General features: G+C 38.2%; 1 protein-coding gene across 2 annotated transcripts in view; it reads right to left on the bottom strand.

Moving 5' to 3' along the window:
* Positions 1-2,531: 2,531 nt before the first annotated feature.
* The window catches only part of roraa (RAR-related orphan receptor A, paralog a), a 342,660-nt gene continuing 318,972 nt past the window's right edge, over positions 2,532-26,219 (bottom strand). For both annotated transcript variants that reach the window (XM_051884028.1, XM_051884029.1), the window contains 9 exons: positions 24,082-24,167; positions 21,389-21,530; positions 17,955-18,350; positions 17,134-17,255; positions 16,802-16,934; positions 14,557-14,664; positions 11,617-11,727; positions 11,341-11,453; positions 2,532-9,630 (listed from right to left, as the gene is read on the bottom strand). In XM_051884028.1, coding sequence (XP_051739988.1) covers positions 9,466-9,630; positions 11,341-11,453; positions 11,617-11,727; positions 14,557-14,664; positions 16,802-16,934; positions 17,134-17,255; positions 17,955-18,350; positions 21,389-21,530; positions 24,082-24,167 — 1,376 coding nt within the window. In that variant the 3' untranslated portion in view covers positions 2,532-9,465. The remainder of the gene's footprint in view (positions 9,631-11,340; positions 11,454-11,616; positions 11,728-14,556; positions 14,665-16,801; positions 16,935-17,133; positions 17,256-17,954; positions 18,351-21,388; positions 21,531-24,081; positions 24,168-26,219) is intronic.

Here is a 26,219-nt window from a genome sequence, read left to right on the forward strand (position 1 = left end):
GAGCGTTTGAAAGCAGGCGTCTATCAGTGGACTGGTCCGCGATAGACGCCCGCTTTCAAATGCTCCCGTGTGTATCTGTGTAAGCGCTTGGTGAAGAGCGTCATTGATGATTATTCACAATGTTTTTACAGCGTTGATCATTGAAGCCAATCACAGACATATCCGATGAGCCGTGAACAAAATGGCCAATCTGAGGTGTTTACGAATCCTCTCAACAGCGCTCAAAGCGTCACATTTTTAACATTTTAGTACCGACTAGGTACCGAAGTCAGTACTTTTGACAGCTCTACCTCGATCCATCATAAATGTACTCCACACGGCTCTGGGGGGTTAATAAAGGCCTCCTGAAGTAAAGCGATGCGTTTGTGTAAAAAAAAAAAAATCCATATTTAACATGTTATAAAATAAAATACCTAGCTTCTGCCAGACCGCGTTCCATATTCAACTTAGGTATGTTGAATACGGAAAACATAGGACATAGCGTAAGCGTTTTGAACGTTACACTTTCTTCGTAAGTTTAATACGAAAGGCGATTTGGTGGAAGCTAGATATTTTACTTTATAACATGTTAAATATGGACATTTTTCTTACACAAATGCATCGCTTCACTTCAGAAGGCCTTTATTAACCCCCGGAGCCGTGTGGAGTGCGTTTATGATGAATGGATGCACTTTCATGAGCTTCAAACTCATTGGTCCCGTTCACTGCCATTATTCGGTTGTTAAGTCTGACGTCACGTTGCAGCGCTTCCGGGTCCAAACGCTTTATCTCATACCACAAGAAAACAACAAATGGTGCTAATATACACACATAATGTGGTGTAATACTTCCAAAAAATTATAATCATAACCTTTATCTCCATACTAAAATCCCAGATGGCCAGACAGTGATTCATCTTTTATAAATCGTTAAAATATTCATGTCTGTGACGCTGTGAGCACGGAGACTGTTGTGTAGACTGTAAGTATTTAAAATGTTTAACTTTAAAATGTTAAATGTTTAATATGAATAAATAGCGCTCATAAACGGCCGTGGAGATGCCATTCTCAAGTGAAACGAGTCAAGGCTTGGACCCAGAAACGGCGTTCCTTACGTCACGACTTAACAAGCGGATAAAGATTTGATGCATCAGGATATTTATTATTATAACTCTGATTGTGTTCATCAGAAAGAAGAAAGTCATATACACCTAGGATGGCTTGAGGGTGAGTAAATCTTGGGGTAATTTTCATTTTAAAGTGAACTAATCCTTTAAGTTCAATGAAACGTGGATACATTTTATTTATTTAATTACTTACCTATAACCAACCAGTTATGTTTAAGGCAAGACACTGACTTAACATTTTGACACATTACTCATATTTTCCTCTGTCCTGTTTGAAGATTTTACATTAATTTATTAAGATTTGTAGGCCCTATACTAGATATTATGCTAATAGTGACTATGGTATTTTAGAGAAATACATGTTTGATCACCAAAATTACATATTTAAACGTTTTTTTTTTCCCCCTGTGAAAACAATTCTTCATGCTTTAAAATAGCTTGAATGTAATTCTACACCCTTGCCTCATTTAATATACACGGATCTTTGAATATGCTAATTAGCCCCGCCTCCACTCACTCGCACGAGCTCAAGAGTTCCACTCGTCAACTTACTGAGGTAAACGCATTTTACAACATCGGACACATAACTGTAATTTATATGATTAGCCTTTTGCTTGACTATGTTATCAAACAGCTAATAATGTGTTGCTAATGTTACACAAACCTGTTCCCGTTCGCCATGTCAGCGTCAGACAGCTGCCTTCTAACAATCAATATCCTTACAAACGCTTCGAACAACTCACAACAACAGGAAAGTTATTCATAACATCGTAATATACATCATACACCTGCTATATTGCTAAATCTACCCAATTTTTCATATCAATAGAACAATATACCGGTATAACCTGGCTTCTCTTGAGACTCCTCTGCTTCAGAGCGTTAATAGTTAATGATATGCTAAAGCCCGCCGTTTATTTGAAACGGTCTTTGGATCACTGCAGTTTTAAAGCATATTAAAATCACCACATAGACACATAAACAACATTAAAAACTTGATTTTCACCACAGGGGGCCTTTAAGTAAACTCTGCAAGCCACTTCAAACTAAATTAAGCCATAGCTAGGCCTATTCGTGTGTGTAGGCTATCTATCTCATATGCATTCTTTATATTTAACCGTTTTAAAGTTTATATTGCTGCCTCTTTGAGAAAAAAAAAAGTAAGTCTGATCTGGTATTTTTAGTAGGCCTATATTGTCACATTTTTTGTTATTTCTTGTTGACTGACTTTTTAAATATTCCATTCCCATAACAGCTTTTCAAATCTGCTTCTACTACATCAAATACAGGAACTTTTTAGTTCTATTTTAAATGTTGTGAGATTATGTTTCTTATTCTGCTTCTCCACTTCCATCTCTTTCATTTCTTTGAAGGTTGTGTGGAACTTCAACCATATGAAATGCATAAAGAAGTATGACACATTGAATAAGAGCCCATTACAAGCGGTAAATTTTATTATGGGATAACAGCACATAAAGCACATCTAAAATCGATGTGTCAAATGCACTTTTAATAAAGGTAATATTAAAGGTACAGTTTCTAAGTACAATATAACAACATTCATATTAGAATGAAAAGTATTTAAAAGACAACATTAAATTTCTTATTTTTCTTTACAGCGGTATTTACAAAATGAATCAAAATACTTATTTTCATATTTAAGAATCAGACAAACAGAAGGAGCAAAACCACTATTGAGAAGAGACTATCTCCTAAAGAGAGTTCCAAAGAGCTGAATAAAAAGGTACATGATCAACTGTCCCCATTTTAAGATCAGTAGCAAACATGTGACGTAAAAATATGTGACAACCGCAAACCGTTCTCTGCTTTTTTTCCCCCCATCGCAGGTTAGCAGGAGAAAAATCCTGCCCCAGCCCTTGTGCCTCCCCTTCAGCTCAACAAGAAATAGAAGTATGCATCATTTTACATACACATATGAACACTTAAAATACATTGCATTAGTCATTTTGTTTCATAATCGTCAACTTAAAACCTAATTGGCAGGAAACAACAGGGAGAACACGGAGTGGATTGTCTATTGTCCGCCAGTTTGTCTCTGCAAATATCCAAACAGGGTTCGTGTTCAAATACATCCAACCAGGGTGCAACTGACTGGATGCAGTGTCCCATAACCACGTGAAGTTGTTCGGAGGAAAAGAAAGAGTAGCTTCGGGACATCACAGAGACAATAAAATGCTGTTTCCATGGCTATAAACAAACATGAGATGCCTCATTTACATACAAAAAGACAGCCGATGAAAAGAAAAGTCGGTAACACAAGACAGAATTCACCTACGTGTGCAAACACAGTCATTTGAGTACGTCGAGAACGGTGAAAACGATAACGGACGAATATAGTTTCTGCATCCTGTACCACTGAGAGGCACTCAGCGTAGTTTGCTATGTATTATTGCAAGTAGATTCTGCCTTGCTACAAAGATAAAAACAGGAAGTTTCGCACAAAACTTCGTACGACCACCTTTGTTCTGTACAATTTATAACACTTAACCGTTGTGTGTGTATGTAAGTGAGCGGATGTCGGATAGAAAAAAAACGAAGCTTGTTTTTAAAAAAAAAAAAAAAAAAAACGAAAAAACGGAGGAAGCCAAAAAGTGGCAGACAATCCGATACTTTATCGCGTGTTTAAAGTCCTTCCAGAAAATAAGCACTGGTTTCGAACAATCAAAACTAAACACAATACTGCTGCTTTTTTCCATTTTTTTTTTTTTAAGCATGAACAATCGTCTTTGTTGCAAAAAAATTCTAAATTGCGAATTACTTAGCCGATACTTGCTAATAATCTTAAAAGTGGGAAGGAAACAAGCCGCGTCCCAAGACTAGCACACTGATACAGGTACTTGCTGGGTATTCGAACGTAAATTTACCACTATCGTTAACTTTATTGTTATTATCATTATTATTATTATTATTATTATTATTTATCGAGTCCTAATATCAATAATGCATCAATACTCAGTGAAATTAATGGACTAAGAGGGCGGCCTAGTCTATGAATCCATAATTTTTCTTCACAAAAGTAACTTACCTAGCACCACACGTCAGTATAACACAAAAATTAATGTCCGCACACCCTACCGCTAATTGAACTAAGTCTAAAAGAGAGAAGTATACTCAGAACAGAGATATTGTACAGCATGATGTGTCTGATAAAACAGATAAATATTTGCACTGAGCAGGTCTTAATAGCAGTATTTTCTTCTTACCTATACAGACAGAAGTTACAAAGTTACTTTTATACATGTGATCGATAGAACATTAAATATTGTGAATTAAAAGCCGAAAGGAGGACAGGGAAACGTAGCTGTACAGTTTACAGGCCATTTGACGTTCATAGTTCTCCACCCGGGAACAGAACTAGTCAATATACAAATAAAACAAACCAAAAAAAATTGGGAAAAAAAACCCAAAGCAAAAAAAAAATTAACGCGATAAATAAGAAAATGTATTTACATGCAGATGTTCAAAGCCTATGCACAAAATTAATCATAATACACCATATATATTATTGCTTGACATTCGATTATGGCTAAAGACTTTTCTTTTAGTCTATTATCTAAACATAGTTCACTTTTAATAACGCGTCAGCTGTGCTTTTGGAAAGAAAACGCAAGGAAAATGATTGACGTAAATCTTAGTAACACTTCAACCTTCAGCTCGAATGCTGTCGCGAGCATGACACGTTCAATCCGTAGATTGGAATTGCGGGAAAAAACAAACAAACAAAAAAAAAATGGTAAATGTGCCTTTCGACCGAAGTTCAAATGTGAGTGCATAGGCCTTGCGTTTGCATAAATCTAATCGAAATGTTAACGTCGAGGTGCGGTGTGTCATGCTTGTACAGCCTCGTCAAAGGGATTCAAGCTCAGTGCTACGTAAAACATTTAAAATCCAGGGAAAAAAAACTTAAGATCTTACATACAATTCACCATCTCACCCTGCTGCATCTGATCTTTTAAAGCCTTGTCTGGGGGTTTGACCTTAAGCAAACATTACAAATAGCACAAACACATACATTTCCGCTTCTCGCATCCACATTCGGACGTATATTGCTTCTCACATAGATTAAAAAAAAGGGAACCAGAGTTAAAAAAAAAAAAAGTAAAACAATTTACAATAAAGTCCAAGGGAAAATGTTTGGATCTTCCACCGATAAGAGAAACACAGGATTTTTCTCTTTACATGTCTAAAATACCACAGATCTGGAGGTGTTTAAGTACCTTTGCTTGTATTAGAAAAAATAAATTTGTCCCAAAGTTCTACCTCATAGCATATTGCTTTTAAATGTCTAACTACACTGACAAAATACGACATGCAAAAGTGGCAAAACATGACTTCACTACAGCTTTTTATCAAACTGACTTGATCATTGGACAGGCAACCGCAAAGCTTGTTCATCAAGGGGACTCCACAGCAGTGGTTACCCTGTAGAAACCCGTATTTGTCACACGCGACGATTCGCCCGCGCGGACGTCTGAAGGTGGAGAAAATCGTGAAGAGGTATTTGGCACATAGACTCAAACAATTATGAGTGACGATCAGAACAAATCCCGATCCAGAGAAAAACAAAACTGAAAATTAGCGTACCACGCTTGAGGTTGTTATCTTGCTTTGTTTGATTTTAGGGAATTAGATCTTGGAGCTCGCTGGGTGATTTGATAAAGCCACTGGCCTATGGGGTGAATGAATGAAATGACACATTTTGTATGGTTTATGATGTACCGCTGTCTTCTTTTGACTTGACAGCACAGATGCTAGTGAATAACAGGGTGTGACATGAGCACATAAATTGCGGAAGATAAAAAACAAAGGTTTAAAAAATGAACATTCCTATTTGTAGTTTTGTATCATTACCAGGTTTGTTTGGCTTTAACTCTGTTCCTAGTGAGCTGTCTTGCTATCTACATAGGAAGCATCCTCCGAAATAGCACCTTCTAAAGCTCTGTTTACACCTGGTATTAAGATTTTTGAGTTTTGGTCGATCGGACAGCCGCAAGACCGACTGAACACGTTGAGTGTGTGTTAGAAATCAGGAATGGTGAGAGAACATTGTGCTTGGTACATTTTTCGTCAAACTTGGGTCTTCAGTCGACAAAGTTTAAATCTCATCTGGCTACTGCGCTTCCCATAATGTTTACGCGTTAGGTCAGTAGGCAGAGAGTAGGTGGTCTTTTGTGGCTGTTCGAATGCATTTGACCACATGAACGTTTACACTACGAAAGCAATCCGGTCGAATGCGTATTCAACTACCTCTGGAAGTGGTCGAAAGTGGACAAGCTCAAAATGATTTAGACCCTGTTTACACCTGGTTTTAGTGTTGTCCACTTGTGATCCGAGTGTCCAAAACACATCTTAATACCAGGTGTAAACAGAGCCTCAGTGACTGATTTGGACCTGTCTACATAGACAATAACACTTTAAGTCACACAAATAGTGTGAAACACATGGGTTGTTGTCTCCTCTCACAATTGATTCCAATTGAGTTTTAGCATGATAGCTTGTGTTTATCCTAAAGCATAATACTTTAATAAGCATTAAAAATCATATCCCCATAAATGTTAGGTAGGTATGTCCTTTTTAATAAAATATGACTATTATTTATCAATTATTTTTGGTACTGAATGATATTCATAATTTAGCTTTTTTAGTTGTTGTTGGTGTTACTCATACACCATGCAGGCAGAGCGTTTTTACTGATTTTTTTCCGCAGTACATTCTGGGATTGACTTGAAATTTGACCAAAACGAAGTAATGAGGGAGCACGTTTACTTCCCAACTTTTTCTGTGTCGGAAGCACAGCTAAAATGCTGTCTAGTTAGGCAGCTCACTAGGTTTTGGAACTGATCTCATTATCTCCCTGTGTTCTCAGTTGTCGCAATATTACTCTCCCTGAGCCGTGTAGTTTACAAACTGCTGATTTACAAGGAACTAAACATGAACCTGGATTGTCATTCACAGATTGATGATGTATTGTAGTAACTAGGACTTCTTGGGAATGCATTGCACAGACTAGTATTTTGTCAATAGTAGAGAACTTAAATGTAATAAAAGCGCCATTATTTATCTGTATTGAACATGCCATCAAGATCAAATTATTGAGCTTTATATGCAACATAGAGCTGACTAACTTGTTTAAGCTACCGGCTTCCAAATTTAGTTAGACAGACTCTTCCCTGAGGAAAATACTTTGTATCATGGGGGAAAAAAATAAAAATGACATGAAGCTACCAAGATCCACTCAAATTTGGACAAAATGTCAGTTAGCAGGTTGTAGAGGTGATCAATGATGTTTTTTTTCTGGATTATATTGGGATTTTCCATACGCCACTACATAGTTTTACTGGAATGTTACAATACAACAAATTTTTTCAGACTCAAAAAAGCAGGAAAGACCACTATGGCACATTCAAGAGACGTACAAACACGCGCAACACACAACATTTAGGTATTCCAAAAAATAGCACTATTACTACTATTGTCTTGTTCTTTGAAAAAGACAAAAAAAATCATAAAAAACACACAAATTCTAATTATTGCAGGATTAAGTGCTATATCATCCTTCGTTCTTTCCCTTTTTTTCTCTCATAGGCTTCATAAGCACTGTACAATGTTACAAAAATAGAGGATTTCAACCAGACAAGGCTTTGAATATTTCTCTTTTTTCGTCTTTTTTTCCACTCTTACGTTCCCGATGAGCATTGTTGCTGGGCAAAGACCCTCACAAGAGCCAGTTTAAGGACAATCAGATCTGACTCCTCCACATGGTCATGTGGTGCACCACCACTAGATGGAACCATTAAACAGCATATGAAATGTGTGGAAAAAGGGTCCACCATTAATAAGACTCGGTGTTCTTAGGTTTGTCCTGCAATGGGATGTTATACTTGAGGACAAAATAACAAGAACTAGAGCTTGATCTGGTGTTTTACCATCATAGCTCCCATTTAAAGTGTAACTATGTGATGGAAAAATTGCCCTCCCAGATCACGTGATCCACCTTTACCCAGCACCAACCTCCGCCTCGCGCAAATAAATACACAAACATGCACTCAAACACGCACCCACCCTCAGCAGCTTTAGGGTTTCCAGCACTCGTTCTCCATAACCGTGGTATTTATACATGCAACACATCACTAGGTAAATATACAAGTCTTAAATTAAAGAAAGGTGCAAATAAAAGTGCCTTATCAATTTTTCACAATTAAGAATAGTCTAGCTACTAATATCATACATGTTATTTAAAATAGATTCTATAAACATTTTTTTTTTTTTTCTGTATAGTTTGTACTTATGACCAAATACCCTGTAACACGTTAGAAAACAGGTGGAATGGACCCTTGCATTGCATTGATGTTGGTGGTCGGACCGTTACGTTACGAACACCATTCCGGAGAGGGACTTAATAGCAGATGGCCTTAAACGATATCACTAAGCTAACTATGGTAGATGGAGTCTCTGACGGCTAAAAGCAATCGCGTGTATTACGACTAGAATTACCAGAATTCTACGTTGATCCTTCTTTTTTTTTTTTTCTCGATTGTCCGTAGAAAGGTGCTGTTTTGTGTCAACTCTGCATTACACTCCTTCTCCGTATCTCTCTTTCTCTCTCAATTCATATTCTTCTTTGTTCGGTGCTGGTTTGACATCCCCAAAAAAGCAAAACAAAAAAATCCAAGCTCACAGCGAAGGAAGGAACCAGCCACGTATGTTTCTACGTAGACTCTTTTTGGTGCTACAATAACTGCTGGAACAGTTCGGATAATCGACTTTTTGATCTCAACTTTTTTGTTTCATTCTCTTGGCTTGAAAAGGGCTTTAAACTGTGTTCCTCTTCCTGTAAAAAGTTTAAAATGCTGGATTCCAGGCGAATGCGCTCTGGGAATCGTTTTTCCGCTTTGGAAACGAGTCAAAACAATTTATGCTGATTGTGACAAATCGCCATGGGACCGTTCTGGAAAGGTACGCGTGGACTCTTCAGGTTCAGTCAGAGAGAGAAAGAGAGCGAGGGAGCGTTCGGAAATAAAACAAGTGTCTTCATCTTCTCATCCTCTCCCCTGGGCTCCGAATCCCACCTGTGTCAGTAAAAGAAGGGAACAAACCCCAAAAATAAACCACTGGAGTCAAACCCAGTCCATTACCTCCTCCTCCCCCACGAAAAAAATCACAAGGGGAAAAAAAAAAGAAGAAAAAAAAAGGGGAAAGTGTGTGTGTGTGTGTGTGTGTGCAGTGTGTCGTCCGTCCAGGTGTGTGTATGTGCAGGGCACTGCTAAAGTGTCTCAGATTTATGCTTGACATTCCCCACGGTGTGACTTCCCCCCGGGCGGGGTGGGCGCAGGGAAGCGCTACCCGTCAACAGGCATGGACTGCTCAAAGTCTGATCCGAACAACTCCTTGTACAAGGGGGGGAAGTGGGCACGGACAATGTCTGGGTATATTGCTTTGAACGCCGTCAGCTTTTCCGTATGCCGGCTGCACAGGGCTCGCAGCGTGGAGACTTTGCATATCAACTGCGGAAAGAGAGAGAGGGAGAGAGATTTTAATTTGGTGGAAATGACCCTGTGGTACTGGGTCAAAAGGCAGACCCTCTAATCCGCAGACACAACATGACACATCACATGACATTAACTAATCTTTCGGCCGCCAGACCAAACACTGCTTTTCAGATGAAGTCATACATGAAATCAGCAATTGACCCTATTTATTTATTTATTTAATATTTTAATATTCGATATTATGATGTTTTCTAAAGACTGGTTGGAAATGATTTCAGTTCTGTTAAGGCCCGTTCACACCAAGAACGATAACGGTCTGTTTATTCTAAGCTCGCGCGCTGCGGTTTTAAAGTGTGTACTACATGTTTTTGCTGTTCTTGTTGCACTTACACGGCTTTAACCAGCAGATGTCCTCAGCATGCTATGTTTTGAGTGAATAGCTAGTGTAATCGATCTAATCTAACAGTGAATTTAGCTGACGAAGTCAATATAGTGGAATAAAAACGCCTAGTCTTTTTCACTGCAACTTCAAAGAAAGAAAGACAATGTTGTCGAAACTAGCGCTGGATACCTGAGGTAATTTTATTTTACACTGTTTGCTAGCCTGGCATAATGATCTCACCATTTATTCAGAGGGTATGACCGATTGTTTTCCATATATCCATTTTCTTTAAAGTATCCTTGAAAAAGGGGTTTGACTTGTCAAACAGTGGTGGCTTTTCCTGGACCTCGGCGATTAACTTCTCCGTGATGACGTCTGCCATTTTAAATGTGCGAGCCCTTACATTAGAATGGATTCTGATTGGCTGTCAGTGTTTTATCGTTCAACAGCTGGAAAAAAAATAGTTCTGAAAGTGATATTGTTATCGTTATAGCTGTGGTGTGGACAGTGCTATTCTTTTATATTTAGGACGATTTTTAGAACTTTATCGTTATCTTTATAGTTATCGTTCTTGGTGTAAACAGGCCTTTATTGTTAACTAAAACTAAAGCTATTAAAAATCGTTTTCGGTCATTGAAATTAAGCTGAAATGAAATAAAATATAAATATTATATGAAAAATTTAAATAAAAGAAAATGAGAAATGTTGACATGGCAACTAACTGAAAAAAAAGTTTAAACTGAAGTACTAAAATTAATAAAACTGAAATAAAAATAAAATAAAGCTAAGTATAAAACAAAACTTAAATCTAATTAAAATGACAAAAGCACAAGAAAATTACTAAAATTAAAAAGAGTGAAAATATAAAATATGAATAAACTGAAAATATATTAAAAAAAAATCAAAACATTGGTAAATTCTATAATAGTAAATAATGCTAAAATCACACTGATTTTAACAAAAAGTACGGTTTTTAACAGAAAGAAATAAACAAATTTGTTTGTATGTTTGTTTATGTATTTAATTATTTATTTTTTGATACATATAACTTTACTCTAACACTGGGTAAACTATTTGCTAGATAAATATTTTAATAATTTTTTTTGGTATGATGACCATATAAAAGCTAATCATTTAATTTAGGAAAAACATGTCTTTATAAATGTCACGCAATATAAATGAACATTTAATATGTATCTTAATATTATGTCTTTAATCCACAAATTTCAGATTTATTCAAATGACTTTACATAGTTATTCGTATAAAACAATATATAGATACATACATACATACATACATCACATCTAATGACATCATATCCTGTTCCTTATGTGTACAGTACCTTTGTCAGTATGCCGTCCTCTCTGTGGTTCTTTTGTAGAACATGTTGGAGGGCCAGCTGGATCTTCTGCTGGAGTTTCTCCACCTTCACCTTCTCCTGGAGCCAGGACCGGTCTAAACACAGATTTTCAGATGCCTTTAGCATTGGTGCTCAAATGGAAAAAGGTTTGAATCCAATCAATACCTTTCCTCCTTTCTTTCTTTGAAAATAATTTTTCAGACAAACAAGGGCTTGTGGGTAATTTATAGGTAAACTTTAACACAGAGCCGGGCTTACCTGCAGACATCAACACGAAGGCGGAGAACAGGGCGATCTCGTCTTCAGAGAGGTGCATAGAACACAAGTTTTTCCCAAACTCGAAGACAGAGCTGATCAAGTCGTCGCAGCCTGTCACCGTGGAGACAGAAAGAAAAAGTCGGTAAAAAAAAACAAAAAAACTGTGAGACGGAGCAGTAGACAGCGTCGGGTAGACACTTGATCTTTTAGCATGAGATGTCGGGGTGGCACAGAGGTAAAAAACAATACAATCCTTCAGCATAACAGAATGATTTTTCCCGCCATGGGTTTTTCCCCTCCAGGCTAATCATGCTTTGGCGAATGAGAGGGGTTATGTAAGCATGACTGGGGTCACTAACAAGACTGGATAAAAGCCATGACTCAGAGCTCTCACAAACACTGGGAGATCGTCTACAGCAGCAGTTCTCAAACTTTCCAAGCCAAGCACCACCTAGACACAACAATGTTCCCTCTAATTTTGTCTTTCATTTTGAACGCAAGCATTAGGACAGGAACCTAACGTTCCATATTTTTCAAATGTAGAAGGATCACACTAAATCGAAACACAATATGCACGAATATACACATTTTGCAGTCGAGATCAAATACATAAATAATAAATGTTTTTAACGTTATATTTAATATTTTAAGAAATAAACATATTTTGGTCTGCCTAAAAGCATTTCCAGTATTTGAGTCAGGTCACTCTTTATGTGGGAGATTTTAAAATCAAATCAAATAAAATCTTACCTCTTTATATCAATCACAGCTTGAAAATTTAAAAAAGTGTTTATTAAAACATTTATTAAGTGATATTCTTAGTCTTAGACTCAAAAATATTAGACTTGTAAATAAATCAGATACTAGAAATTAAGCATTTAAAATGGTAAATAATTGAAATAAAATATCCAAAGTTGTGTCAAATATAAACTGTTCACATATTTCCATATTTTGAGGAAGAATAACTGGCCTTTTATATCAATTGCAGCTTGAAAACTTATTTAAAAAATATTTAAACATAACATTTATTAAGTGACATTGACAGTCTTAGACAAGATAATCTATATTAGACTTTTAGATACTAGAAATTTATCATTAAAAATGGCAAATAATTGAAATGAAATATCCAAAGTTGTGTCAAGTACCACCTGTTCAAATACTTCCATATTTTGTGGAAGAATCACCCTAATGCTAAAACACACAAACACCACAGCAGTATTATTTAGAAAGGATTGCAATGTGTTTGCATGAATTAATATGCAAATCTTGCATTCTGTTTCAAACGCATAAATAATAAATATACTTTAGATTATTCCTCCTGTCTGTTTAGAATGATATCTTGCCTTTTATATCAATCGCAGCTTGAAAACATTGTTCAACACAACACCTATTAAGTAATAATGTGAGTTTTAGATGCACAAATCTATATTATACTCATAAATAAATCAGATATTAAAAATTAAACATTGAAAAATGATAAATAATTTAAATAAAATATCCAGAGTGTGTCGAGTACCACCTGGGGGCACTATGCCACAGTTTCAGTTCTACCAGTTTCAGAGATACTGGTTGGAAGCTTGGCAAACACATGCAAGCTTGTTAAAAGCGCCACACAAATGACAGAAATAAGATATTACGCTTGTTATAAGGCTGAGGATGACCACAAGAGATATGATTGAATGTTATCTTTCAGACTGTGTCTAGATTTCTCATAATTGTGTTTGTTTTGGCACTCAGACAGCTTTCAGCCCCAAAAGGTTTCCGATGTGCATGCATAATGACAGAGAAGGGATTTCACTAATGTCACGGCATTCAAACATAAATGCTATTTGCTTACACTAGAAAAACTCTACGCCCAGGCTAAGGCTGTGTAGATGGCGGGTTTGATAAAACACTCCTGGTAGACACTCAATCTTGCTTATTCAGTTCCAGACGCCCACCATATGCAGCAGCTACAGGAGCACAACTGCAACCCTGAGCAGCGTCCTCAGCGAGGAAACTAACTCCAGGTGTGGTGGATATGAGAATCTAGAGCCGACCTGGTGGGCTTTATTCGCTTGCGTACACACAGGGTCCAAAATTAACACTTTATTTTATATAGTATTGGTAACACTTTACAATAAGTAAGTAATGTTTGTTAACATTAACTAAAGCATTAACTAATAAGAACTAACTATGAGCAATATAATTTTACATACACCTTTGTTAATGTTAGTTAATAAAAATGTTCACACAGTTGAGTTCACATTACCTAATTTTAACAGATACTTAGTAAATGTTGAGGTTAACATGAACTACAATTAATAAATGCTGTAGAAGTATTATTCATTTGTTAGTTCATGTTAACAAATAAAACCTTATAGTAAAGTATTACCGTAAATTTAGGTAGAAATTGTGTTAAGTATATTATTATTGTTGAATGTTATATAAAATACTTTAAAGTAAAATTAAAGTAAAATACAATACAAATATATATATATATATATACATAAACACACACTGTTGGGGAAAGTTACTTTTAAAAGTAATGTGTTAGAATATTGCATTACTTTCTAAAAAGTAACTAATTACATTACTTAGTTACTTTTTATGTAAAGTAATGCATTGTTACTTTTACGTTACTTTTTTTCTTTTTTTTTTTCTTGAAACTGCAATTTATGAAACTGAGAAGTAATGTGCATTACTTTTTAACAAATAACGTGGATTACATAATCAGGTTACTTTATGATGTAACAAGTAAAGTAACACATTTAAATGATTAACACCAGTGGCAGATTTTGGACACTGTGTGTACAAAACAACTTTTACGTTCCTTGCAGTTAGGCAAATTGGTTAGGTTCTGGCCGCATTTGAATGCTGTTGCCATGTGTGAAAAAGGGCAACACACAAACACAGAATTTCCACTTCACATACTAAATCCAAGCGGGTTTTGTAACTCACCTAATGACTTAAAGACATCAGGCCCAGCATACTTTCCGTCAAAATAGACTGTGTTGTTCTGAGGGTCGAAGGCACGGCACATTCTGACGAACACCACCTCCAAAGAGCCTACACACAGATGAGAGACAAACAAAATTGTGATTTTGTATAATCTAAAGCAGACATGCTAGAGAAATATGTGAAGGCAAATGTTGCTAAGTGCATTCTCAGCACTGCCACAAGGTGTGCTATAGCAAGCATTAGGCCGCATGTCCACCAAAGCGTTTTTAACCAGCTGAAAACGGCAGACGCTCTGCTGAAAACGCCTATCTGAGAGTGCTTCGGCATTGCAGGGTTTTTTTTATTTTTATTTCAGCTTTGTTGCTATGATACAGAATTTACTTGTAACTGATTTCGCAGATTATTTGTTTCAGACTAAAATGTCGACACAATGTAGAGTACTTGCTATGTATGTTCAGAGACTAGCAATGTTAATTGCTTGGTGTGGATGGCTGGCTAAAATGTGACAGTGATGAGTGCAGCGTTTTACTCAAAGTTGAACATTCTTCAACTCGAGGCGACCAGTAAAAAAGCTGAGCGCTTAGTGCTTGAGTGTGAAAAAAATGCTCAGCACCTCATTACACTCCTGTTGTTTAAAAAAACGCTGCACTCCCATTGAAAACAATTGGAAAAGTACGCTAGCAGCTGGAAAAAAAACGCTTTGGTGGACACATGGCCTTAAAAACGCGGCGCTCCCATTGAAAACAATTGGAAAAGTACGCTAGCTGCTGAAAAAAAAACGCTTTGGTGGACACACAGCCTTAAAAACGTGGCGCTCCCATTGAAAACAATAGGAAAAGTAGGCTAGCTGCTGGAAAAAAAAACGCTTTGGTGGACACATGGTCTTAAAAATGCGGCGCTCCCATTGAAAACAATTGGAAAAGTATGCTAGCTGCTGGAAAAAACGCTTTGGTGGACACACACTCTTAAAAACGTGGCACTCCCATTGAAAACAATTGGAAAAGTACGCTAGCTGCTGAAAAAAAAAAAAACGCTTTGGTGGACACACAGCCTTAAAAACGCGACGCTCCCATTGAAAACAATTGGAAAAGTACGCTAGCTGCTGGAAAAAAAAAACGCTTTGGTGGACACACTGCCTTAGCGTAAACAGTCTTCTACAGCAAGTTTTCTCATTTAGGGGTGCATTTCCTAAAAGCATCATTAGTTACAAGTTCCATTGATCTCTGTTGGTAACGACGGAACTTGCGACCATAGTTGCTTTTAGAAAAACACACCCCAGCTTGATTACTGTCGTAGCAGAGCAACAATTTGAAAAAATTCGAGTACGTTAGCTGAAATTAGCTCAGCTGTCGACATGTTTATTGTTTGCTACCTGAATAATAACACACACATGGTTTAATTGTACAGATATTTGACGCTAGGTTTATTATTTGTGGTTAATATTTGCATACTAGCTTAGAGTATGTTTCTGGACATAAGCAATGTCATAAACAAAGCTTTATTAAGTCACCAATCGGCTGTTTTTTTTTTTGAGCAGTGCTGTGTGTGGCTCAGGTGGAGTGTGCTGCTGTTATTGTTGTGAGTGGGAGCAGTAATTCTACAGCGGAGTGCTTTGGTGAGCACAGGCTTAGAGGATAAAAGCCACGTAATAGAAGCCATTACGGAGCTTTAGAAAGATGTCGGTGGTTTAAAATGTCATGTCAGGAGAGAGCGCTCACTCAGTTTTTTGTTAATAATTTTGGTTGGGCCTGGCACAAACAGAAACACTGAAAGCTGTTGCGATCATGACGGGGACAGGGTGTGAGTGTGATGTAGCACTTTTTGCCCATTATTTGTGAGGAGATAGTGTGCAGTGGTGGATATCATCTCAATAGTGCCTTATTTTTCAAAGAGCTGACAGATTGTCCAGATACAGTTTTTCTGTATACACAAGAGATACTCATTTGAAGCATGGTACCTCCTGCTGTTTGACACCGGCTGTGTTCGGAATGGAATACTTGCATGTAATACTTACTGTGTAGTGTACTACTTTTAAATAGCAAAATAGTATGCAGTATGCAACAATAAATACTTTAAAGAGCAGTATGCTGCACAGTTTTCATGAAAAAAAACCCTGCATACTGTGCACAATATACATACTGCTAGTAGTATGCAATTCAGAAGCACTGCAGCAAAGGATTATTTGTGTTTACGCCCTGTAAACTAAGCCGGGATTGGATGATGGTGATGTGAACACACACTTTACCTGCTTTGAGAAGCACTATCTGATCATTCTGACAGAGCTCCATGAAGCCGTCGATGCGCTTGGCAAACTCCACCACATACTGAATGGCCTCTGTGATTTTAATGGCACACAACTGCCACATGACTTCCCTGGGCTGAGGGGAAACAAAACACAAAACCATTTGCAACAAGCGCTTTAAAGAGGCTGTGATCTTTTGTAGCAACAATACATTTACAGCATTTAAACATATCGCAATATCAATGTCTTTGCAAGTTACAACATTAAATTGAAAACATCTCTGCCTGAAGCTTCTGAAAGGCTGTGTGCGGCTTTTCAGGAACATGTGTGTTTACCTTGTTCTGGTAGCTCTCCACCTCCTCCTGAAGGAATGCCTGCCAGGTCATTTGCTGAAGTTCTTCTCTCAGGTACTGACACGTCTCCATGTGGGACTTGGAAATGTTCTGGGCCAGATGTTCTAAAACACAACGCAACGTACTGTCAAAAAAACCCTGTCGTGCTTGACTGCACTTAACGTACAGACATATTGAGCTGTACTATATATATGCACAAGACAGCGAGACGGCATTAGCATTATAAAAAAGATTCTTCCTACTGGTGGATTCATTTACGCTTACAGAAATGCTGTAGATCTTTCAAAAGATGCAGTGTTTTATTGGTGTCTCCAATCAAGGAGCTACACTGTAACGGTTTGTGATTTAAAGTCAATTTAGAAGCTTGTTGACCATCTGTGTTTCTATACAAAAGGAAAATAGGACAGTACTTTAAGTACAAAAGTGAGTGTGTGTAAATTCATGGGAACAAAGGTCATATTTGCTTTCAGCAAGAACAAGAAAATGGAGACGAGAGAAAGAAAAAAACAGTATAAAAATTCAATCATGTTGAAAACACATCTGTTAAAAGGAGTCCCAGAGCAGGAGGGGAAGCTAAAAAAATGATTTCCCTTGGCGCGTGCCCTGCTGGATCCTGATTGGCCCTAATTAATGGAAACTAATTAGAAAAAAAGAGGTTCTTTTAATGAGTCTTTGAGATGAGTCTCCAACCTAATGCTATTTTAAGACACCTTTAGCGATGTTTGCCCCACGGTTGGGTTCTTCCCCCTAGTACCATCCCCTACCCAGAATCCACTTTGCCATTCTTCAGAATTGTCACTTACCCAACTCAGCCATGGAAACGGTGGGGGACGTCTCCCCATTGGTAAAGGAACAGTAGGGGAAGAAGCCCGAGCCCGGGGTGAAGTCGCAGATGGGCTCCGGCTTGATGCCGTTGATGTCCAAGCCGGACTGATCGGGTGAGGGTTGGATGTCCAGGTAGAAGCTGCTGACGCCCGAGTCAGGCTTTGTACCGTCGGGTGTGTGGCCGTTCATGTAGCCGCTCAGGTCATCATGAAGCTCGGTCAGGCCATTGGTGGAAAGGCCGTATGTAGGTGTAAGGGGTTCGGCCTCACCGGGTTGCTGCTGGTGGTCCCGCTGTTGCTGCTGGAGCCGGTGTTTCTGCACTTCCGCATACAGGCTGTCCCGCTGTTTCTTTGACATCCGACCGAACTTCACCGCTATAGGGGGCAAAGACATTGCATTAAGAACAGAAATCTCTCAAATTGTAACTGCTTCCCTAAATATAATCAAATGCAAGTCTAAACAGGCTGGTGCGCCAACCCAATCTCATGAGAAAATGTAACTGTTTTATAAGGTGGTGATTTCATATGAATTCGTACAATGTAATTTGTACGTGTAACATGAAGGTCCACCCTGCTAGACCTAACCCTCAGTGGGGCGTAAGCAGATCGTATGAAAATGTATGAATGAGATCATATAAATTCATACACATTAACCACCTCTTTGCCAAAATGTAACAAATTTCCATGCAAGTGTGTTGGGTGTGACTAAATTGTCAACTGAATGTGCTTATCACAGAGGGAATTCCCATTGGTGCATCCCCTTGCTTAAGGGGATAATTGGCTCACGGTTTACTTTGATCAAACCAGCAACCATTTGGTTACCAACCACCACACCAAAACTACCCTTGCAGAAGGGTATTGTTACTCAAGAAACAACAAAAGGCACAATCTCTTTTCCCTGAAGACTCTGGCCTTTGAAGAGGAGCTTAGTGTAGTGGCATGGAGAGTACAACTAACTCCCGGGAGCAGGTTTTAATGTCTCTCAGAGGGTATTAGTAGTGTATTGGGTCAAAAAACAAAAACACAAAACACTACTTGGTAATAGCATTAGCTTTTTCCTGCTGTCCACCTGTCAAACTGATCCAAGAACAGAAAACCTGACTAGCATGAATCACCAATTTACATGCACTTACAAAAAGGAAAGGCCTTCACCCGCAACACCTTGAGGAAGTGGCAGAGAGACTGTATAGCTTAGAAAGAAAGAGCAGCTACAGCTTCAGCCTGTCTTTGAACTGGAGGAGTGTTAGAAGAACAGGAAGCTGGGGACAAAATACAGTGTGGATCAGATATAAGTGGAGATCAAGTGTTCGTAAAAAGGAAGGGTGCCTGGCAGAGGACAAGCTGATCTACTGATGGCTGGAAAAAGAGATAAATGTTCTGGAGAGTTTGGTGGAGAATGAGGGGGATAATGGGGCTTTGACTGTTGGAGACAAGAGGAGACCAGAGAAGATGAGACAAGACAAAAGAGAAGGACAGGAGAAGAGACAATATGAGGAGAGAAGAAAAAGAAAGATTTCTGGAAAGAACAGGAGAGGAGATCAGAAGATGAGGCAAGAGGAGAAAAAACAAGGTGGGATGAGACTTGAGGTTGTGATTTGAAAAAAAAAAAAAAAAAGATAAGAGAAAAACAAAAAGACATTTGAGTAGAGGAGACAAGGTGAGAGGAGAGAAGATGAGATAAGATGTGGAGAGGAGGCGAGATGACATGGCAGGACTGGAGACAAGTTGAGACATGAAAAGAGGAGATAAAATAAGAAGAAAACCAGGCATGTGAAGAGGACATTTGAAGACAGGAGAGGAGACCAAACATGAGAAAATGAAGAGAATGAGATTTGGAAAGAAAGCAGGAGATGAGAGCAGTTGAGAAAAGTGGAAACAGACAAGAAGAGAAGAAGTTAGAGGATTTGATGAAAGAAGTAGAGATGAGATGAGACAAGAAAAGAAGAAATTAGAGGAGAGGAGACTAAAAAGAGATTTGAAGAAAGAAGCGGAGATGAGAAAACAATAAATGAGACAGAATGAGAGGGGAGGAGCTGAGAGGAAAGACAAGATGAGACAAGAGGTAAGTAAATTAGATTAAAGCTGGGTAGACAAAATGAGATTTGAAGAAAGTAGGAGATGAAACAAAATGAGAGCAAAGGATACAAAATAAGACTTGAAGAGAGTACAGGAGATGAGAAAAGTGCAAAGGAGACGAGACAAGACATGCTTGGAGGAGACGTGAGGTGTTTAGAAGGGGTACGGGATCAGCTCTGAATCTGAGGCGTATGAATGAGTAGAGGCCTAACATCGTCGCAGACATGTGCTTGTCTGGGTAAGCTCTGCGTCTCTGTCCCCGTGTAAGGAAGGCAGATGGGGACTGGTGAGCTTCAGTCGGAGTGAAGTCAGAAGTCACCTTGCCTGTCCTGGTTGTGTGTGAGAGAGCAGCCCGGTAGACTCGGAAGACCTGGCCTGATTTCATCCTCCTGTCACGGGCCGTAGTCACACAGCCCAGCCGGAGGCCCGGCAGGGGGCCTCCACACACACACACACACACACACACACACACACACACACACACACACACACACACAAACATACTCTCACCTGTGCACCCGTTAATGCTGCTCACCTGCATTGGCTTTAATGAGCCTGCTTTAATGATGCTCATTTAATAAAAGCTACTTGCTGTCAGATTCTCCACCCTGACTGAGCATGCCCTGCAGTCCAGAACAACAACTGCCTCTTAAATTCATCTTGTCACAAGTTTGGTGAAAAATTAATGAGTAAAGGGTGCTGACTACAGAACAGGTACTCTACTTATATGACATGGCGAGACTGGGGACAAAGGTAAGTACTGAATAAAAGTAGTAAACGACTAAATATATTCCATTACAAGTCTTGCAAGTCCTCAATGTACTTTCAATGTATCGTAAAAATTTAGCCGTACTTTATTTTTATAAAATGTCTGTGTAACCAAGCCTACAATTATGTGGAATTTCCAAATAAGCTGAAATTGTGTCAAATTACAAAATATACAAAAATATATATTTATAGTGGTTATTTAGGATACATATGAAATTAGCCTATTAAACACAAAATATCATTTGATATGGAAATTACACTGTGGTGGAAATGACTCATCATATTGAATTTCAATATAATAATGAAAATACATAAAATAAATAAATCACAGATGCATCCTGTGATGCATGTATGTCCATTGTTGGACATTGTTAGTTCAAAAGTTTTCCATGATATGTTACTCTTTTACTGTATTTGTTGCAATCAAGTTTGTAACTGAAAAACACTCGCTGTCAGGTTGCACGTTCACTTTACATGCTGCTCTACTTGGTGTTTTGCATGCGTTTGATGTTCTGTATCTGTGGAGACTGTACTCCCTCTGGTGCCTGCTGTACTGGACACTGACTTACCGTCACGTGACATGCCCACGGCCAGACACTTCTGCAGCCTGCAGTGCTGGCAGCGGTTCCGGCTGGTGCGGTCAATCAGGCAGTTCTTCTGACGCGGGCATGAGTACGCAGCATTGCTCTGCTGACTCCTCCTGAAGAAACCCTACAGGCCCGAGAGACGGACAGAGAGAGGGTTGGTTAACCCATGCAGGGCTTGACAGTAAGAATTTTTTTCTGCTGGCACGACTGGGCCACTGGTTAAGATTTTTACCAGTCCCATCACAAAAAAATTATACATTTTAGTTTTAGGAACACATTTTCATGTGTGCAAAAATATTTAGATATTTCTCATGTTAAATTCTTTACAATAATGATAATAATAATAATACATTTTTTGTTAATTTGCACTAACAGCTGCACATTATATATCCTTGTCTGCACATTTCTAAATATTTATATAAAAATTATTATATTATAATATTTTTATATCATATATTTATATATAAAACATATTTATTAAGAAAAACATTCTAATTCATGCCACTGAACTATCACAAATTATTCTTGCAATTTTCAACCTCTATCTTCGCCACGTATTTATGTTAGCAAATCAAAAAAATTGACCTCAAACTTACGGAAGCTTGTTTCCGCCACTGAATACAAAATAAAAAAGGTAATTGCGACTTTCTCACAATTCTGACTTTTTTTTTCGCAATTGCAAGTTTACATCTCGCAATTCTGACTTTTTTTCTCAGAATTGAGTGATATAAACTCGCAATTGCAAGTTAAAAAGTCAGAATTGCGTGACCAACACTATCTCACGACCAATTCGCACGTATTTTATGAGGTGGCTAATTTGTACGAGTGAGGTCGTACGAATTAGCCACCTCATAAAATACGTTCATATGATTTGTCTAAACCCCAGTGACGGGTAGGTTTAGGGGTAGGTCATTCGTACAAATTCATACAAATTTGGCAACTTGTAAAATACGTACGATTTAGCAAAAAACTTACTCATTCGTTTGAGTGAGGTTGTACGAATTTATACAAATTAGCCACCTTGTAAAATAAATACGACTTGCCGTGAGATTGGGTTGGCGTGACAAAGTTGCAATTGCGTGTTGTAAAGTCAGAATTGCTAGTTTATATCTCGCAGTTCTGACTTTACAACACAGTTGTCTCGCAATTATGACTTTATAACACGCAATTGCAACTTTGTCACGCCAACCCAATCTCACGGCAATTTTACAAGGTACAAATTCTGAGAAAAAAAAAATGTTGGGGATTTTTTTTTTTCCCCTTAGAATTTGACTCTAACTTTATAACTTAGAATTGCGAGATAAAAAGTCGTAATTATCTTTTAAATAGCTTTATTCCGTGGCGGAAACAAGCTTCCATACAAACTGGGGATGGACATGCATCTATACCTTACAAAGCGCATATTATTCCACATGAAGTGCTCATAAAAACAATATTTCTGTGGCAAATGTTGAACAGATGGTGGCAGCTTTACAAACACTTGCCCAGATCATATAGACATGTTTCTCTTTAGTCAAGACACATCTGAGCAACACATACTTCAGCGCGGTAACTATAAAAAGCGGTTTGGAACGAGTATTTTTCCTCATTAACAATTGGCACGGCTAGTTCAGAGACGGGTGAGAAAGGTAGTAAATAATGGCGAGTTTGTGTGAGGTTATTAATGTTGAATAACAGAGCCCGAACCCGGTGGTTGGCTCGAGGGGGGAAGGAGTGGGCGCCCACGTTGAGTTGATTTCTCATCCTTTTGACTTAATGAATTGATTCCAGCTCGTCATTAACACACCCCACTCCACAGCTCCATACACATATGTCTTAATTAGTTGCTCATTGGCTGTTTAATTACTAGAAAACAGCTGACAGCTGCCAAGTTGCTTTCTAATGGCAGCCATTATGAAAGCGGGGTAGGACTGCCGGTGACAAGCAGCGCTCCTTAATAATGCTATGATTTATGGGCCGGAGCGTTGTGCTCGCACATATCATTAAATGTCTCTGTGCCTCGAGTAATTAGTAACCATTAAAGATACATTTCAGCAGTTTATTCTTTAGGCTTGCGCGTTTCTGCCGCCGTGTGAGTGACGGAAGGAGATGCTGAGCAGAGAGTCTGTCTATTGTGCGGGAAAACAAAAAACAAAAACACAGCGTTCAGGAGCCGCGTCCGCACGTTCGTTTCTGCCGAGCCTGCTCGCGGAATGCTAACGAGTCGCTCCGGTGACAGGCAGCAAACAGGAATACACAATAAGCACAAAATTCCTCTTTGCTGAGTGGACGGCGTGTTTGAAAAATGCACAAAAAGAGGAGCTTCGGTGGGAAAGAACGAAGGGGGGGACGTGGTTTCAAAACTGCTAACGACGTGCTGTGATCTAATGCGCTTCCTGGTTTGACGGTTATATTAAAAAAAAAGTCAAGTAAAGATGGTAAAGAAAAACAAGACAAAGGGATTATATTGTTGTCGTATTGTAATTGTGACGTTTTTAGCAACTGACTACATGAGTTATTAAGACTCAGATGTTTGAAGAATTGTGAAGTCCTGTAACTACAATAGTAGTTGTTTCTTCTTTAGATAGACAATAATCCGAAAGAAACTTCTCTGTTATTTTCTAGAATGTCTCATTTGTTGGCTTTTCCCGCTTTTTCTTTGTCACACACGCTGACAGGGTTGTTTAGCTTCTTACCTTGCAGCCCTCACACGTTATCACGCCATAATGGATGCCTGATGATTTGTCTCCACAGATCTTGCAGGGAATTATTTCGATTTGAGCTGCGGAGAAAGAAAAGAGAGAAGGTACTGTCAGGATTTTTCACTGTCACCAGTCACCACGCAACACCTCCTCCACGGCTGCATGTTGCGACATGAAACGGCGCCGAGCTTCAAACGCATCACGTCCCTGCCACCCTCGGCTGCGGCGTATTTGGAGGAGGCCATTCTGACTTTAAACAGAAAACCCTCAAAAAGCATGGCAATCGTGATGTCAACCCGTGACTTAGAAACAAATGGAATAGTAATAAATCACCAATATTTCCTCGCAGAGCCTTTGGGCAGTAATATCAGGAGAAACCCGACTCTTTACCACATGACTGGACCTTTTCCGCCACTGGAATATTGGTTCAAAGCTGCCTGTTCAAATCAAAAACTGCCAAGCAGTTTTACCACCTCAGAGACGAAGTTCAGTCCAAGAGGCCTAGTGTTGACAAGAAGATGATGACAAGAAGGCTTGAGTATTTGAGGAAAAATCTGGAGAGAAGTTTTTTTCCCACTACATTAAAAGAGATATGTCAACCAAAAATAACATTTTGTCATCATTTACTCACCCTCATGTCATTCCAAACCCATATGACTTAAATTTTTTCATGAAACACAAAAAGAGATATTTAGCAGAATGTTAACGCTGCTCTTTTCCGTACAATCAAAGCACATGGTGACCAGGAGCTGTCAAGATCCAAAAACAACAAAAAAGCACCCTAAAAATAAAGGTAGTATATGTGACTCTGGACCACAAAACCAGTCATAAGGGTCAATGTTTTGAATAAATTTTGAATAAATAAGCTTCCCATTGATGTATGGTTTGTTAGGATAGGACAATATTTGTGTGAGATACAACTATTTGAAAATCTGGAATCTGAGGGTGCAAAAAAATCAAAATATTGAGAAAATCACCTTTAAAGTTGTCCAAATAAAGTCCTTATCAATTCATATCCACTCACAAAAATAAATGTTTGATATATTTACGGTAGGAAATTTACAAAATATCTTCATGGAACAAGATCTTTATTTAATATCCTAATGATTTTTGGCATAAAATAAAAATCGATAATTTTGAACCATACAATGTATTGTTGGCTTATGACTGGTTTTGTGGTCCACGGTCACATATGTGCTATCTGACCCATTTTTGTAATCGTATCATATTTAAGTTTATGTTTTAAGTTTACAAAAGAATAAGTTATTTAATGAAACGGTCATTATTGTGATTCAAATATGCGCACATAGAAACTTGGCAATCACGATTGGTTTTTAGACACAAGAACCAATAATGCATTATTGATGTTAAACCTAGCGTGACATGGTTTGACACACCATATTTGAATATATACTAGGGCTGGGACAATACATCGATTCTCAGTCGATACAATGAATCTGGATCGATCCTGATATTTTCTCTCTCAAATAGATTCTGAGCTTAGTTTTAACAGCAGATGGCGCTCTATGCTAGTTTTTAAATGCACACTCAAATGCTCACATAGAAGAGTGCTGGACAGCGATTGTGTGTTCGGTTGAGTCATCTAAGTGTTTAAATATACTTGCACCTCGGCTCAGAATGCTTTTATGATGCGAGATTTGTAATTTGCTTTAACCTTTTCGAACTTTATGAATGATTATTTTAGGTTTAAGTGGTGTGTGTAAAGGAACTGGACTGTACGTGTGTTTCTAAAGCATGTATAGTAGTGCCATCTGCTGTTAAAAACTAAGCTCAGAATCTATTCTAGAGAGAATCGCGATACATCAAAAAATATCAGAATCGCTCCAGATTCTTTGTATCGCAAATTGAGATTTGATGTATTGTCCCAGCCCTAATATACACGTGAATGTTAATGAGATTTAAGAGCTGCAGCAGAGTGAGTAAATTTAAATTTATTCCTCAGACTGATCTATCCTATAACTTCAGAAAGATTGGAATATAGTGCCCAAGTTGTATGTGCTTTCAGGAGCTCGTTGTTGTCAGTTTCATTGTATGGAAACGAGCAGCATGAACATTCTTCCAAACGTCTCCTTTTTTGTTCCATGACTGAAAGAACGTTGTTTGGAACAACA

The sequence above is a fragment of the Ctenopharyngodon idella genome, chromosome 24, assembly GCF_019924925.1.
Source record: "Ctenopharyngodon idella isolate HZGC_01 chromosome 24, HZGC01, whole genome shotgun sequence".
In the NCBI taxonomy this organism is placed as follows: Eukaryota; Metazoa; Chordata; class Actinopteri; order Cypriniformes; family Xenocyprididae; genus Ctenopharyngodon; species Ctenopharyngodon idella.